Raw genomic sequence first — 18,814 nt, 5'->3', positions numbered from 1 at the left:
CTTGGGGGCCAAACTTGGGGACATAAGACAGGGTCAGTGGCAGGGACTTGTTGGTTTTTATAGGCGGGGGGGGGGGGGGGGGCGGGGAGAATGAAAGACATTGAAACACTGAGGGTAATATTCTTACCTAATTTTTCCTTCTACGACCCCTGCTGTATATTCAAAATACTCCTGTGGGCACTTCTCTCTTTCTTCAAAAGGCAGAAAATGTTTCCGGGAGCAAGGGGAAGGGACTGCTGAGTCAGTCCTCGTTAGCTTGCTCAGTCAGAGATAGGAACCTCTGGGCTGCAATTTTAATACTTTCCACTAGTCTCACTTTAGTGAAAGCCTACAAGAGGAGGTCGGCTTTCTAATTATCCCACGGATGAGGAAGCCAAGAGGTCTTCAGTTCTTTGTGTCGTACTTCAAAAGGAGCAGGAGCAATGGTAGAGTGTGCCCCAAGGAACGGGCTGCACTGTGTCTGGAGATGGGGCAAAAGACTGGGATGTCCCCGCGGTGGCGGTTCTCTGCGGTTGCAGCAGTAATAACTAGTCCCGACCCATGGCACGTGCATCATGGCTCACTGCAGGAGAGACCCGTAAAATGGTCTGGGTTAGAGCTGTCTGATGGTAGCCCCGGCTTGTCTACTGAAGCATGAGGTCCTCACTTGGAAGGGGCTCAGGTGGGAAGACTGGCTGTCTGTTGTAGAAGGGACTGCGTGGGTCCTTCTCAGACCCTAACCCTAACTCACAGTCCTCAGGACTGTGCCCCCCAACCTACAACAAGGCAACTTCAATAATGCCACCCTTAGAGATAGGTGGCGGTTTGGGGACAACTTACTGGAACGTACCCCCTTCTGTAAACACTGTTTCCAGGGCTCCGTGCAGGTCACAGGCAGGACAATGGGTTAACACAGAGATATGGCACACTGTATATATTCACATCGACTCGCTAGGTTTCAGTTTTATTTCCATGTTATTTTAATTCTGCTTGTTTTCGCCCCAAAGCCGCAACAGCAATACTCATGGGATAGAATAGTAACGAATATCATTGTTCACATTTAGAAAAAGAAACAAGCAAGTTACAATGTTTTTATTTGTAAGTGTTGCTTGTAAAGAAATGGAACCATACTAGAAATTTCTGCATTTATGGTAATTATTAGGGAAAAGGAGGAGTAGCCGTGAGAGAAAATTATACACCCTCTCAGTGGTATGCTAAGAAAAAAAAAATCTTTGTTCACAGGGAAAATTGCTGACAGCCACAGGAACTTTTTTTTTTTTAAACTTTTGGAAAAAGGGCAAAATGACCTCAGCAACTTCAAGCATGATTTTCTTTTTTTCTTTTTTCTTTTTTTTTTTTTTAAAGATTTTATTTATTTGTCAGAGAGAGAGAGAGAGGGAGAGAGAGCGAGCACAGGCAGACAGAATGGCAGGCAGAGGCAGAGGGAGAAGCAGGCTCCCTGACGAGCAAGGAGCCTGATGTGGGACTCGATCCCAGGACACTGGGATCATGACCTGAGCCAAAGGCAGCTGCTTAACCAACTGAGCCACCCAGGCGTCCCTCTTTTTTTTTTTTTTTTTTTTTAATTTATTCATTTGACAGAGATCACAAGTAGGCAGAGGCAGGCAGAGAGAGAGGAGGAAGCAGGCTCCCCGCTGAGCAGAGAGCCCGATGCGGGGCTCGATCCCAGGACCCTGGGATCATGACCTGAGCCGAAGGCAGAGGCTTTAACCCACTGAGCCACTCAGGCGCCCCCAAGCATGATTTTCTAATTGCCCTACTAATGCAGGAAACATTTGGCTGCTTTTTTTTTTTTTATTCACGTGAGTTACAGCCCGACAGATGAGATACTTTGCCTCTGCCTTGCTCTCCTTCCACCTCCCTGGCTTGGATTTTAAAGCCCCAGATCTCCTGCTCGCAAACATCCTGGAGAGGAGCTCGATGCTGGGCTCCTCGGTGAGTGCAGTGAGCTTCCGTCCTGTGCGCCCAGCTGCGGCTTCCCACCGCTGCTCGCCATCTGTCCATCGGATCACCCTCAAGCCACAGTTCACTGGCTCTCGTCCTTTTCCCTTCCAAGTTGAGGTTTCACTACCTAATGTGTTTCTTACAGAAAACGCTTCCTTACACCTGCGTTGGTGACCAGTTTCCATTATTCAGCTGCTTTAAATTTTCTTTCACACCCATACTTCTCCCTGGAGTTCTTCATTCTTGGTGTAGCTTTTCACACACACACACACACACACACACACAGCTCTTGAGAACGTGAACTACTGCGATCTCACCATGCCGTCTGTCCACCCCTACCTTGGACCAAAGAACTCCAGACTACAGTGTAGCCTGTCATCTTCCTTGCGGGGTCTGAGTCTCAAAGTTCAGAGAAGATGTACGAGTCAGTTTGCTTGAAATTATATGGGAATAAAATTTTGATGCTCCTATGTTCTATAATTAAATTTCAACTTATTTCCTTTTATAAAAGATTTATTTATTTTAGGGAGACAGAGAGAGTAGGGGGTGGGTAGGGGCAGAGGGAGAGAAAGAGAGAGAAAAACCCAAAGCTGACTCCCCACCGAGGGCAGAGCCTTGTGTGGGGCTCCATCCCAGGATCCTGAGATCATGACCCCAGCCAAAACCAAGAGTCAGCTGCCCAATCCCATTGAGCTACCCAGACACCCCAAATTGCTTTTTCTTCTATCTTTCCCATATCTCTGAGTTCCATTCACAAAACCTGAAAACAAACGTGTCCTATAAAGTGATGTCCAGCAGATCAGTATTTGTATCCTATTGGCCTACTTTGATTGAGAGGTGGATTCCTCATAGATGCTCTAGATTATTGCAATATCATTGAAATCTTACCACAGAAAACATTACAGCATAATCACCATGTGTATCAAAATATGGCTTCAACCCCAAGAGCGCTGGAATAGTCTCTTGATATTGTTGTAGAAGGATTTGTCTCATACTTTCAAGCCACTGTTAGCAAGAGCATATGACGTACGAGGACTCTCGTTTGTACAGTTTCACGATGGAAAGTGTACATTTCTGATTTTCAGAAGTTGCTGAAGCCCCCCGCCCCCCACCATCCCCACTCCCGCTGTCGACTGTGGTCTATGTTCCAAAGTTCAGGCATATGGGATTTCAAATCAAATTTCCTTAGTTTTATTGGGGCTTACCAGGATCAAACTTCACTGACATTCTCCTCAATAAACTGAGACAGAAGACAGATGTGTCACAGCAGAGGGAATGGCAGTTTCTGTGTGTCTATGAAACCCAACTTGCACAGACGTGTGGAAGAGGGGATAACAGGGACAGAACTGTAAAATGAGGCTCTAGCATGTTTGATTTCCTCCAACGAATGATTTCTGTGAAACGTGGAATCCTGGCATGTGGATGTCTTACCCAGATGCACTGTTCCGATTTTGGGAGGGGGCACTGTCTTCCTCTGGTCAAGCAGGGTCACCTTCATGTCCCAGATGCTCCAGTCCCCAGGAGGTCAGGCCCGTCACTGTCCCACTGTCACCATGTGTGGTTTCTTCATCACCACCCTCCCCTGTTCCTCTGCGAACCTGGAGTTCCCACTGAACTTGAATTTCAGGTGGCGTTCAGGTCTCAGGACCTCAAATGCTCCGGGGGACAAGCCCCAGATGAGGAAGCCCCCACCCCCATGCAGGGAGAGAGCTGCCTACCTACTGCCTTTAGCTTTACCTATTCCTGGAGTTTCCCAGTTTCGTCCCCCGACCCTCATGCCCCCCAAGTGCAAGCCTGCTCTTGCACACTGCAGACTGGTCCACTGTGTCCCTCACCATCTGAGGTCTCTGCTGGGTGTTGCGCTCGCCTGTGCTCTTTGCCTGGGCCTTTTCCTCGGACGCAGCCCCGTGTTACTTCCATGAGCACATTTCCACTGGGCTTGCAGACCCTCCTCCTAGGAGTGCGAGGAGTCCAGAACTGCCTCCAGGATGTGGGCAGGGGTGGGGTGGCTGGGAGCTAGAAGGGAAACAGGCAGGATTGCCTCGGGGACCAGGGGCCACCCGCCGCACACTTACGGTCCGTTTTGTCCGTTCACTTCCAGTATTTTTATATTGCTTCCCTGCAATTTCCCTCCTCGGGCTCTTCCCGCAGATCAACACTTTCTGCATTTATCTCTTGGAACAAATTGACATGCTGTTTTTCGGAGGTTCTGGTAAGTCATCTACATCCCAGTCTTCCTGTAAAAGAGTCTAAAGTTCTGATAAGGGCTGCATGGAATGGAGTCCAGACAGCTTGGTGTTCTTTCTTGTCTTTTAAGGTTTTATTTATTTATTTGACAGAGAGAGACACAGCGAGAGAGGGAACACAGGGGAGTGGGAGAGGGAGAAGCAGGCTTCCTGCGGAGCAAGGAGCCCGACACAGGGCTCAATCCTAGGACGCTGGTATCATGACCCGAGTGAAGGCAGCTGTCTAACAAATGAGCCACCCAGGCGCCCCCAGCTCGGTTTTCTTTGGCCTCAACACTGAGCTACTTCTTGTGTGCACCTGGACAGACAGGGGTCCCGTGTCTCCCACCCGGGTGACCTTTCCTTGACTCACCCCTCTAGATTCAGCCGGCAGTGGCTAAAACCTCGCTTAGTCCTTAGCTGGAGACTGTGCTTGGTGCTTGACTTTAAAGTTTACTCTTCTCTAAATGGAAATACACACGCGGCTCTCGCCTAGAGTCCCTGTAAGAATGAAGTGAAATCGTACATGAAGCGCGACAGCACAGCTGGTGATCCAGTACTGTTCCCCCCTCATTACACACACACACACAGATGCACACGCATGCACGTGTGCACACACATGCGCAGAAATGCACTCGTGTGCTAACACGCACACGGACACATGCACAGATGCACACTCATGCACGGATGCACACAGATGCACAACAGGGATGCACTCATGTTCGTTAACACACACACGGATGCACACACACACGCACGCACACTCAGATGCACTCATGTGTGCTAACACGCACAGGGACGCACACACACACACAGAGATGCACTCACATGCACTAACACATGCACGGATGCACACACCAGACGCACACACACACAGATGCACACACTTGCACATCCAGGGATGCAGTCACGTTCGTTAACGCGCATGGATGCATACGCACAGATGCACACGCATGCATGAACGTACGCAGATGCACACACATGCACACACAGATGCACTCACGTTCGTTAACATACGTGCACGGACGCACATAAACACATGCATGCACACACAGATGCACTCACGTGCGCTAACACGCACATGGATGCACGGACGCACGCGCACGCACGGACGCACACAGACGCACACAGACGTAGGGACACACACAGATGCACACGGACGCACGGACGCACACAGATGCACACGGACGCACACGAGCACTGCTCCTTTGTTAGACGGATCTGTGTCCGCCCTTTCTTCGGCGGGAATCTTCATCTGTGCTGTTTATTTTGGCCAGCGGCGTCCCTCTGTAAGCCGGGAGGCCTCCCTTCCTCAGGCTGGACGTGTTCACACGTCTTCTAAGAATGTTGCCAGAAATTCCTTTCCAGTGTTTTCCTGCGGAATTTTTGGTAAACGGTTAGTGTCTCTCTCTCTCTCTCCTTTTGCATGAAGTCATCGGGTACTTTTGACCGACTGATCCCACGGAGGTTTTCTTGGCCCCCGTGGCAGGCATTTTGCAGTCAAAAGCTTGTCTTGGACCTTTCTTCTGTGTTCGATTGTGAGCCTGTGCTTGTTTGTGTTGCAGCCGTTTCAGGCATGACCTCGGCTGTTTACAGTGTGGCCCGGAGTGCGGCGGCTGCGGGCCTGCTCCACGCCATCTGCTTCGGCGCCGTCAAGGTAGGTGGGAGGCCCGAGGGCCTTCTCCCGGCTCCTCCCGTCCATTACACCCACTGGTGGTTTAAGCGAACACATGTGTTCCTCTAACCATGAAAGACACGGGATCTGAGCGCATCAGGAATAGCGGGGCCTGGGGGGTGGGGCCTGGGTGGTATTTGAAGACACCCGAAGCATGTGCCTTGCGGGGGAGCACCGACCCCCCCCCCCCCCCGCATTGTCTCCTGGCATCGGGACCGGCCCTGCCGGAGCCCCTGCTGAGCGCGGTGGTCAGGAGGACCTGTGTGTTCGCCTTCTCCGCTTTCTTGAATATCGCTGGAAAGACGGGAGAGAGAGAGAGAATTGCCTGATGCCTCGTGGACAGAGAACAGGAGAGGAGATGATAGCAACAAGATTTTAAGATCTAGAAAACAGATGGCCCGTCGATTTATCCAGATGGGAGAAAGCTGAAGCTAGGCTGGCGGCCGGGGAGGCCCGAGAAGATGAAAATGAAGATGAGTGTTAACTTTAGGAAAACACAAAAGCTGTGTCCGAAGAGAAAGGGAACGATTCTCAGCTGTGGACGGCAGTTTGCGTTTATGGTGCCCTGAATAATGGTTACATGGAGAATGGAAAAATAGGGGAAGGTGTGCCTATGGTTGTGTGTTTGTGTGTGCCACTGTGCGGGTGTGTGAGTGTTGTGTTGGGACCATCTTAACCTTGTCCTCCATACCGGAAAGTTGGCAAATAATATCTAAAATTGGAAAAAGTCAAGAAATAATACAACAAGCATGTTACTTGGAAATAGGGTCATAGGTGCAGAAGAAACAGCTAGAAAGCATTGCCCACAGGAACAAGCCTTCGGGCCATGAGGTGCTGTAGGCTGGGGACCCTCTTGCTCATTTTCAGTGTCATAAAACTGTAGAGTTTCTATAATGTCTGAAGACAGTAACACACAGAACGTTGTCCGGGCATCTCCATTCTGGAAAAACGTTAATTAATACTACACATGTTTCCTGAATTGATGGACATCCTACCTTACTGTTTTAAACAACAGATACCTCTTTGATAAAATAAAAATTCAACATACAAAAGCAAATAAAAATAAAGCATGTTCCAAAGGCTTCTTAATATCTATCCAGTGACACTCCTTCACTAACTTCTTAAAATGAGTAACTTAAAATCTTATTAAACGTGTGGTTGTGGGTGGCAGGAAGATAATTGTCTGTTCCCCGTTGTGCAGAGGAAGGAGTGTGATATGATTATCTCCCAGGGCATTCCCATGGACTCTGTCCGTGATTGTCCACAGCGTAATTTCCTCCCTCACTCCTTCCATCCATTCCATATAGATACTTTCTTTCACATAAAGAAAGGGGGAGAAAGAGGAAGATTCCGTCTTCTAATACACAAAGGTAATTCAGGTGTTGGTGGTGACCCTGTCGCCACGTTTATCCTATCGTGCAGAATAACAATTACATAGCAAATTGCATGTTCTTTCTTCTGAATGCATTTCCTTATTCTGTCACAGGACGCCAGGTATTTTATTCAGGAACAGTACTGGGGTAGTTATTTTCTGAGTCCTTGCCCTTCTGAGGACCTCTTTCTGTTCATTTTGGTAAAACAGCTGCCTATAAAATTTTGGGGTTGCAGGTGCTTACTTGCAGGGCCGTTTGTATGGTATGTACTCTGTTGTGTTTCAGTGTTTGTGTACATATTTATTTTTCATCCATTTTAAATTTTTAAATTTTTAATTTTTTTAATGATAGAAGTATTTTTGAAGGTTTTGTTTTAGTTTTTAGTTTAATGCGGGTTAACATACACCGTTCTATCAGTTCCAGGTGCACGATATAGTGATTCAACACGTCCATACAACACCTGGTGCTCATCATGACAGGTGCCTTCCTTAATCCCCATCACCTGTTTCACTCATCGCCCCCCCCCACCCCCCACCCCACCTCTGGTAACCATCAGTATGTTCTCTATAGTTAGGAGTCTGTTTCTTGGTTTATCTCTCTCTCTCTTTTTTTTTCCTTTTGCTTATTTGTTTTGCTTCTTAAATTCCACACATGAGTGAAATCATGTCTCTCTTATTTCCCTTAGCATTAAACTATGAGCTCCCTCCATGTCATTGCAAATGCCAAGATTTCACTCTTTCTATGGCTGAATAATAGTCCATTATGTGTATATACCACATTTTCTATAAACATTTTTGTGTAGGTGTTAGTGTGGATATGTGTTTTTATTTATACATAGTAAAGACCTAGGAGTGGTATTGATGGGTCACATGGTTAGTTAATATTTAACTTAAGAAATTGCCAAACTGTTCGAAGTGTGTACCATTTTAGATCCCCTCATAATCTTTGAGATTTCAAAGTGTTCCAGATTCTTCCTGGCACTTAATGGTTTACTAGTTTTTAAAAATAGTACTCCTATTATGAACCGGTGTCTAATTGTAGTTATAATTTGCATTTCTCTAATAATGAATGCTGTTGAGTAGAGGCTTCGCATGCTTGCTACTTAATGCATCTTCATTGGTGAAAAATATGTTAGTCTTTTTTTCTCATTAAAAAATTGCACTACATGTTTTTATTGAGGAATAAGAATTTTTTTTTACATGTTCTGAAGTCCTTTAACAAATATATATTGCAATATATTTATTTCCAGTTCTTGGCTTCTCTATCCATTTCATTAACAGCATTTTTCAAAGAGCACAAGTGTTTAATTATAAGGAATCCAGTTTGTCAATTATTTATTTTATGGTCTGTGCTTTTTACATCTTATCTAAAAATATTTACCTAACACGAGGTCACAAATATTTTTTCCTCGAAGTTTGGTAGTTGTAGCTCTAATGTTTAGATCTGTGATCCAGTTTGAGTTGATTTTTATGTATGAGATGAAGTAAAGATTGAGATTCACTAGCACAACTGCTGGAAAGACTAACCTCTCCCCCCTGAATTACCTTGGAAGCCTTGGAAACAAATACCAGCTTCCAGGTTCTGGTCCAGCATGTAAGGAGTCTGGAAGTTGTATCTTCATCCTACAATAAGTAAAGAGCTGAACAAACTAAAAAATCAACAGCTCTTTTTAAATCCACCAGAGAAGGCAAGAAGCAAGCAGCTAGCTCCTTCCAAAGTCAGAGAGACAGACAGGTCGATGCAGGGAATCACGTCTCACTGGAGCAGGAACCCGGGAGCAGAAACCTCTGTGGGAACAAGTCCCAGGGCAGGAAAACCTGAACCGCCAGCTAGGTGTTGCAGGAGACTCAGTGTGGGCAAGTCTGGGAGTTCAGACCTCCAGGGGGACCCAGTTCATCAGGGACAGCCCACACCTCTGTGCATTTTACCTGCAGGCACTTGAAGAGGTTCCCTGGTGAATATCAGAGAAAAATCCCCACCTGCTTTCAGCAGGTGGAAGGGAAGAGTAACCATTTTGAAATACATTAGAGAATTAGTCTCTTCTTAACAAGGCCTGCCCTCAAGATTTCACCACAGCCTGAACTAATAATTTTTGTCAGAGCCTAAATGACTTGGAGGAAGGGAAATCCCAAACTCCAGTTGGCTCTAGCCTTCCATGTGGGCAAAAGGAAATACCAACTCCAATCCAACCCATTCTGGCCATTCTGTCCCACCTGAAATGGGGACGGGACTCAGAAGCACTTACAAAGTTCACAGTCCAGGCACAGGGTCCCTGAAAGACTCAGAAGTGATCACAGGACCGTAGAATACTCCCCATACGCCTTGCCACCCCATCAGTAAATCCGGTTTACCCCAGGCCTTCTCACCCAGTGTGTAAAAAATGATGTGGCATACTACAAGGCATAAAATACAGTTTGAAAGGATAGAGCAAGCATTAGAATCAGATTTAGATATGGCAGGGTAGATGGAATTATCATATTGGGAATTTGAAACAGTTATGATTAATATGCTAATGACTCTAATGAATGAAGTAGACAGGCTGTAAGCGCAGATGGGCCATGTAAGCAGAAAGATGAAAATTTTAAGGAAGACCAAAAAGGAAATGCTAGCAATTAAAAAACGAAAACAAAAACACTGTAACAGAAATGAAGGATGCCTTTGATGAACATTGCCGAAGAATCCTTGAGCTTAAGGTGATGTCTACAGAAATTTCCAATTCGTTTTGGCACGAGAAAAGACTGAAGAAACAAAATATCCAAGGACTGTGGGACAACTGCAAAAAGTGTAACATATATGTAATGAAGATGTCAGAAGGAGAGGAGAAAAAGGAGCAGAAAAAATACTTGAAGTCCTAATGACTGAGATCTTCCCCAAATTAATATTGGACTCCAAACCACAGATTCAGGAAGCTCAAAAAACCCCAAACAGGATAAATTCAAAGAAACCCTAACAACAAAAACAAAAACTAAACAAGTGCCTATCATTCAAAATGCTAAAAATCAAAGCTAAAGAAAACATCTTGAAAGAAAACAGAGGAAATAAATATCCTTACCTTACCTTCGGAGGAGCAAAGGTCAGGATTGTATCTGACTTCTCCTCAGGAATGGCTATGAACAGAATTGTTTCCCCAAATTTGTAAGTTGAAACCCTATCCCCAGTGGGCTGGTATGTGGAGATGGGCCTTTTGGAGATAATTATGTTTGGATGAGGTCATGAGGGTGGTGCCCTCGTGATGGGATTAGTGCCAAGTTGTAAGAAAAGAAAGAGATACCAGAGCTCATTCTGTCACTGCTGTGTAAAGACACAGGGCACGTGACCATTTGCAAACCAGGAAGAGAGCAACTGGGCCAGCACCATAATCTCTGACCTCCAGACTTCAGAACTGTGAGAAATAGATTGATGTTGTTTAAGACAATGTGTTTAGTGATACACAGACTGTATTTTGTTATGGCAACGTGAGCTGACTGTGACAGGAAACTATTGAAGTGAGACAAGAGGAGAGTGAAATAGAAGGGTGGAGAGAACAAAACTCCACCAACCTATAATTCTGTACCCCCCAAAATTGTCCTTCAGAAGTGATTTATTGAAGGAGATTTGTTGCCAGTAGACCTGCCTTGCAAGAAATATTAAAAGAAGTTCTGCAGGGAATGGAGAATAATGTCGATCTGAGACTCATGACTTCATAAAGAAGGGAAGGTTATCAGAGAAGGAATTAAATAAACACTTTCATTTTCCTATCCTTATTGCAACCATGTATTCAAAAATACAAGTATATCATTATTGTGAGATACTTGCTCTATCCATAAAGTGATGGAGTTTATTTGAAAGTGGACTTGACTTAACTAGGAATGTGTATTACATACTCTAGGGTAGCCATTAAAAAGTGTTTTTAAGAAAAGAAGTATAAGTGATGTGTTAATAAAGGAGAGAAAATGAAATCATGCAAAATCAATTAAAACTACAAAAGGCAGGAAGAGTGGGAGACAAAAATAGGAACAAAAAACAAGAGCAATGAATAAATAGTAATGATTAGAGCCAGTATTAATCGAACTGTATCAATATGACTGTGCATATCAGTGGGGCAGGCACCCCAAGTGAAAGGTAGTGATTGTCAGGGAGGGTCAAAGAGCAAGACCCCACTGTATATTGTCCATAGGAAACCCCCTTTAGATTTGCAGACACTTATGTCTTAAAAGTAAATGGCTGGAGAAGTATATACCGTGCTAAAACTAATCAAAAGAAAGTAAGAATAGCTATACTAATTTCAGACTTCAGAGCAGTAAAACAGACTTTCAGAGATAAAGAGTAGCATTGCATAGTATTAAAAGGATTAATTTTCCAAGAACACACAACAGTCCTTAAGGTGTATGCACCTAACAACAGAGCATTAAAATATGTGAAGGGGAAACTGATAAAATTGCAAGGAGAAAAAGATGAATCCACTATCACAGTTGGAGACTCTAACACCTCCGTGTCAGAATGGACAGATTCAGCAGGCAGAAACCCGGTAGGGGTGTGTTTGGACTCTATAGCCTCATTTATCAACTGAATATATTGACACATGTAGAACTACCTCATTGAACAACAGCAAAATGCACATTCTCCTCAAACTCACATGGAACATTCACTAAGAGAGCCCCCATTCTGGGCTATAAAACATATATTAACACATTTAAAAGAATAGAAAGCATACAGGGTCTGCTCTCAAACCACAATGGAATGAAAAATCCCCATATATATGGAGATTAAACAACACATTTCTAAGTAACCCACAGGTGAAAGAAGAAATCTCAAGAAAAATTTAAACAATATTTTGAACTAAATGAAAATGAAGGGGCGCCTGGGTGGCTCAGTGGGTTAGGCCACTGCCTTCGGCTCAGGTCATGATCTCGGAGTCCTGGGATCGAGCCCCGCGTCGGGCTCTCTGCTCAGCGGGGAGCCTGCTTCCTCCTCTCTCTCTGCTTGCCTCTCTGCCTGCTTGTGATCTCTCTGTCAAATAAATAAATAAAATCTTTAAAAAAAAAAAAAAGAAAAGAAAATGAAAATACAACTTATCAAAAAAAGTAGGATTCAGCAAAAGCAATGCTTGGAAGGAAAATATAACATGGGATGCATATATTGGAAAAGAAGAAATATGTAAAATCAGTAATCTAATTGTCCACCATAGAACACTAGAAAAAGAGCAAATTCTGAAGTAAACAAAATAAAATAAATAATAAAAATGAGAACAAAAATCAATGATATTGAAAAATAGAAACTGGTAGAGAAAATCTACAGAACAAAGAACTGGTTTTTGAAAAAGATCAATAAAATCAGTAAACCTGTAGCCAGGCCAAATAAGAAAAAAAGAGCGGTGATGTAAATTACTAATTACAGAAAGTAATGAGGAAATATTGCTACAGATTCCATGGACATTAAAAGGATAGTAGGGGCGCTTGGTGGCTCAGTTGGTTGAGTGTCTGCCTTTGGCTCCGATCATGATTCCAGGGTTCTGGGATTGAGCCGCACATCGGGCTCTATGCTTGGCAGGGAGTCTGCTTCTCCCTCTCTCCTTCTCCTTCTCCCCTGGTGTACTCTTTCTCTCTCAAATAAATAAATAAATAAAATCTTTTAAAAAAACTTTAAAAGGATAGTAAAGGAGTATTATGAATAACTCTATACCCACAACTTTGATAACTTGGATGAAATGGACCAGTTTCTAGAAAGACATAATCTACCAAAAACTCACACAAGATGAAAGTCCTATCTGATTAGGCTTGCCTAGATTAAAGAAATTGAATCAATAATTAACAAATTTCCAAAACATAAAGCACCAGTCTTAGATAGGGTTCACTCATGGATTCTAGCAAACATTGAGGGATGAAATTATACTAATACTCTCCAATTGATTTTAGAAGATAGAGGCAGAAGGAATACTTTTTTACACATTCTGTGAGGTCAGAATTACCCTGGCACTAAAGCCAGATGAAAACATTACATGAAAAGAAAACTACAGGTCAATATCATGAATACAGGCAAAAGTCCTCAGGAAAGTATTACCCAGTCAAATCCTACGACATCTAAAAAAATTATACACCATGACCAAATGAGACTTATTGATATATACAAGCCTTGTTCAGTATCCAAAAATCAGTTAATGTAATCCATCCCATCAACAGGCTAAAGAAGGAGTATCACATGATCATATCAATAGACACAGACAAAACATTTGAAAACATCCAGCACTGATTCATGACAAAACCTCCTGGCAAATTAGAAATTTGGGGAACTACCTTAACTACCTTACTTTATAATGAACTTGTACAACAAACCTACAGCTCACATGATCATGGTGAGAAACTAGGAGATTTCCCATTTATATCAGGAAGATGGTAAAGATGCCCTCTCACTACTCCTTTTCAACATATTGGAGGCCCTACCTAATGCAATAAGATAAGAAAAGGAAATAAAGATACACTGAGTGGGAAGGAAGAAATAAATATAGAAAATTCAAAAATTGACCACGCCCCCAGAATTAACAAGTGATTTAGCAACATTGAAGGATACAAGGTTCAATACAAAAGTTAATCTCTTCCCTGTATACCAGCAATGAACAAGTGGAATTTGAAACTAAAAGTACCAGTTACAATTAGCACCTCCTAAAATGAAATACTTAAGTATAAATCTGACAAAATATGTGCACAATCTATATGAGAACTACAACACTCTAATGAACAACATCAAATAATTTTTTAAAATGGAGAGATATTTCTTTTTTTTTTTTTTTCTAAAGATTTTATTTATTTATTTGACAGACACGAGTAGGCAGAGAGGCAGGCAGAGAGAGAGGAGGAAGCAGGCTCCCCGCCGAGCAGAGAGCCCGATGCGGGGCTCGATCCTAGGACCCTGGGATCATGACCTGAGCCGAAGGCAGAGGCCTCAACCCACTGAGCCACCCAGGCGCCCCTGGAGAGATATTTCTTGTTTATGGATAGGAACACTCAGTATTGTGAAGATATCAGTTCTTCCTGACTTAATCAACAGATTCAATGTAATCTCAATCAGAATCCCAGCAAGTTATTTTGTGGATATTGGCAAACTGATTCTAAAGTTTATATGGAGATACAAGACCTAAAATGGCCAACTCAATCTTGAAGGAGAATGAAGGGGGGACTGATACTCCCCAGCTTCAAGTCTTATTATAAAAGTATTATACTCAAGATAGTGTGTTACTGAGGAAAGAAGAGACAAATTGGTGGTATAGTGCAGAGGGCACAGAAATAGATCTAATTTATCTTTGATAAAGGAGAAAAAGTAATACAGTGGATCAAAGATATTCTTTTCAACAAATTGTGCTAGAACAATTGGACACCCACATGAAAAAAAAATGAGTCTAGACACAGACATTGCATTCTCTCATAGATGATCTCAGAATACATACTAGATTTAAATGTTATATGCAAAACCATAAAAGTCCTGGAAGATAACATAGAAGAAAAACTAGATGACATTGGTATGCCAGTGACTTTTTAGATACAACATTAAAGGCACAATTCATGAAAGAATTGATAAGCTGGATTTCATTAAAATTAAAAATTTGTGCTCTGTGAGTGACACTGTCAAGAGAATGAAAAACAACCTACAGACTGAGAGACAATATTTGCAAAAATCCTTTTCGATACTGTTATTCAAAATATATATGGAACTCTTAAAAATCACACCGAATGGACAAAAACCTGAACAGACACCCCCCACCTCCCCAATGAAGATACACAGGTGGCAAATATAAGCATATGAAAATATGCCCGACATCGTAGGTCATTAAAGAATTGCAAATTAAAATAACAATAAGATATTACTGCACAAGTATCAGAGTAGCCCAAATCTGGAACACTGACAGCACCAAATGCTGGCCGGGATATGCAGCAACAGGAACTCTGACTCATTCTAGCAGGGATACAAACTCATATAGCCATTTTGGAAAACAGTTTGGCGGTTTCTTTCAAAGTAAACATACTTGTATCATACAATCCAGCAGCTGAGCACCTTGGTCTTTACCCTAAGAATTAGAAAGCTAAGTTTGTGCACAAACCGGTACACAAATGTTTACCGAAGCTTTATTAACAATCGCCAAAACTTGGGTACAATCAATATGTCCTCCAGTAGGTGAATGGGTAAATAAACTATGGTACATGCAGAAAATGGAACATTATTCACTCTCCTCAAAACTGATGTGAAGCCATGTCAAACAATATAGGGGAATCTGAAATGCGTATTTAAGTGAAAGAAGTGAATCTGAAAAGGCTACATATAAGATTTCAACTATAGGACATTCTGGAAACAGCAACACTCTGAAGAGAGTCAAAGCATCAGTGGTTGCCAGCAGCTACTGCGGAGGGATGAAGAGGCAAAACATGATAAAAATGCTGCGTAAGGGCAATGGAACTACTGCGTATGATACCATAATGATAGATGTCTGTCATTAGACATTTGTCAAAACTTTAAGGATGTACCACACCAAGACTGAACCCTAATGTAAACTATAGACTTTTGTGTAGGTTCACTGAATGTAATAAATGTAGTACGCTTATGCATTTTGATAGTGGAGGAGACTGTGTATGTGTGACTGCAAGGGGTATATGGGATCTCTCTGTATTTTTTTTTTAAGATTTTATTTATTTGAGACAGAGATCACAATCAGGCAGAGAGGCAGACAGAGAGTGGGGGCAGCGAGCAGGCTCCCTGCTGAGCAGAGAGCCCGATGTGGGGCTCAATCCCGGGACCCCGAGACCAGGACCTGAGCAGAAGGCAGAGGCTTAACCCACTGGGCCATCCAGGTGCCCCTCTGTATTTTCCATTTAGTGTTGCTATGAGCCTGAAATTTTGCTGTGAAACTCTAAAAAATAGAATCTATTATATCGATTATTCAGATAAGTGTGGGTTTATTTCTGGACTGCATTTTTTTCCCTATTATTTGTATGTTTGTGTTTACACCAATACCACACTATTTTGATTACACTACCTTTATTTTAAGTCTCGAAATAAAATGGTGGATCTTATTTCATTCAGTGTAAGTTTCAGAATGTGTTTGTCAATTCCTGTAACAAAACTCTGTCGAAATTTTAAACAACATGGAGAGGACTGACATAACAATATTGAATCTTCTTACCCATGAACGTGATATTGTTTCATTTATTTGAGTCTTTGTTAATTTCTGTCAGAAATATTTTGTACTTTCCAACCTGCAATTACTACACATATTTTTCATACTTATTACAATTTCATGTGTTCGTGATATTGTAAGTGGTAATGTGTTGTGTAATTTAAATTTCTAATTTTCATTGATAATATATATACTTAATTGCTGTATATTTAGGCTACTATCTTGGAACCTTGCTAAAGACTTATCCAAGTAGCTTTTTTTGTAGCTACTTTGGGATTTTCTATATAGATAGCCATGTTGTCTGTGAATAGACAGTTTTATTTTTTTCTCCAATCCATATGCCTCTGGTTTCTTTTTCTTGCTTTATTGCACTGGCCAAAATCTCTAGAGCAATGTGATTAGAACTGCTGGAATCAGATATTCAATCATACTATTAGTGTATAGAAATGCAACTGATTTCTGTGCAGTGACTTGTATCATGTCATGTTGCTGAATTCTTGTATGAGTTCTACAATTTTGGGGTAGAATCTTTTGGGTTTCCACATAAAGTATCATGTCATCTGCAAAGAGTGGGACTTAGACTTCTTCTTTGCCAATTTGAATGCCTTTTATGTCTTTTTTTTTTCTTTTGTCTGATTGCTGAAGCTAGGACTTCGAGTACTATGTTGAAGAACAGTGGTGAGAGTGGACATCCCTGTCATGTTCCTTACCTTAGGGGAAAAGCTCTCATTTTTTCTTCCCATTGATAATATTTGCTGTGAGTTTTTTATAGATGGCTTTTATGATATTGAGGTATGTTCCCTCTATCCCTATACTGTGGAGAGTTTTAATCAAGAAAGGATGCTGTATTTTGTTAAATGATTTTTGTGCATTTATTGAGAGGATCATATAGTTCTTGTCTTTTCTTTTAGTAATGTCGTGCATCATACTGATCAATTTATTAATGTTGAACCACCCTTGCAGCCCAGGAATAAGTCACACTTGGTCATATTGATCAATTCTTTTAATGTAATGTTAGATCCTATTGGCTAATATTTTGGTGAGAATTTTGCTATCCATGTTCATCAGGGATAGTGGTCTGGAATTCTCCATTTTGGTTTGGTCTTTGTTTGGTTTTAGGATCAAGATAATGCTGGCCTTATAAAATGAGTTTGGAAGTTTTCCTTCCCTTTTTATTTTTTGAGACAGCTTCAGAAGAATAGGTATTTTTTAAGTTTTCTAGAAATCCCCTGTGAAGCCATCTGGCCCTGGACTCTTGTTTGTTGGGAGATTTTTTTGGTTACTGCTTCAATTTCCTTGCTGATTATGGGTCTTTTCAAGTTTTATATTTCTTCCTGTGTCAGTTTGGTGGTTTATAAGTTCTCAGGAATGCATCCATTTCTTCAAGATTGCCTAATTTGTTGGCATATAGTTGCTCATAAGATCTTCTTATAATTGTTTGTATTTCCTTGGTATTTGTTGTGATCTTTCCTCTTTCATTCATGATTTTATTGTTTTGGGTCCTTTTTCTTTTCTTTTTGATAAGTCTGACTAGGGATTTATCAATCTTATTAATTCTTTCAAAGAACCAAGTTCTAGTTTCATTGATCTGTTGTACTGTTCTGGTTTCTATTTCATTGATTTCTGCTCTAATCTTCATTATGTCTCTACTCCTGCTTGGTTTAGCTTTTATTTGCTGTTCTTTCTCCAGCTCCTCTAGGTGTAAATTTAGCTTGTGTATTTGAGACTTTTCTAATTTTTTGAGAAAGGCTTGTGTGGCTATGTACTTCCTTCTTAGAATGGCCTTTGCTTAGAACCAAAGGTTTTGAACAGTTGTGTTTTCATTTTCATTTGTTTCAGTGAATTGTTTAAATTCTTCTGTAATTTCCTGGTTGACCAATTCATTCTTTGGTAGGATGCTTTTTAACCTCCAAGTGTTTGAGTTCCTTCCAAATTTCCTCTTGTGATTGTGTTCAAGTTTCAAAGCATGTGGTCTGAAAATATTGTAGATAATAATCCCAAATTTTGGTACTGGTTGAGACTTGATTTGTCACCCTGTATATGATCTGTTCTGGAGAATGTTCCATATGTACTCAAGAAGAATGTGAATTCTGTTGCTTTAGGATGGAATGATCTGTATATATTTGTGAAATCCATCTGTGTCATTCAAAGCCCTTGTTTCCTTGTTGATGTGTTTAGATGATCTGTCCACTGCTGTAAGTGGGATGTTGAAGTCCCCCACTATTATTGCATCATTGTCAATGTGTTTCTTTAATTTGGGTATTAATTGGTTTATATAATTGGCTGCTCCCAAGTTAGGAACATAAATATATAATTAGGGCATCTGGGTGGCTCAGTCATTACCCATCTGCCTTTGGCTCAGGTCATGTTCCCAGGCTCCTGGGATCAAGCCCTGCGTCAGGCTCCCTGCTCAGTGGGAAGGCTACTGCTCCCTGTTCCACTCCCCCTGCTTGTG

At 42.0% G+C, this 18,814-nt stretch overlaps 1 protein-coding gene across 2 annotated transcripts in view; it reads left to right on the top strand.

The window, feature by feature from the left end:
• PCNX2 (pecanex 2) overlaps nucleotides 1-18,814 on the top strand; it is a 280,264-nt gene that overhangs the window by 86,045 nt on the left and 175,405 nt on the right. For both annotated transcript variants that reach the window (XM_047702153.1, XM_047702152.1), the window contains exons 14-15: nucleotides 4,046-4,156; nucleotides 5,735-5,826. In XM_047702153.1, coding sequence (XP_047558109.1) covers nucleotides 4,046-4,156; nucleotides 5,735-5,826 — 203 coding nt within the window. The remainder of the gene's footprint in view (nucleotides 1-4,045; nucleotides 4,157-5,734; nucleotides 5,827-18,814) is intronic.

Source organism: Lutra lutra, chromosome 14 (genome assembly GCF_902655055.1).
Source record: "Lutra lutra chromosome 14, mLutLut1.2, whole genome shotgun sequence".
Taxonomy (NCBI): domain Eukaryota; kingdom Metazoa; phylum Chordata; class Mammalia; order Carnivora; family Mustelidae; genus Lutra; species Lutra lutra.
This window is presented reverse-complemented; position numbering and strand designations above follow the sequence as displayed.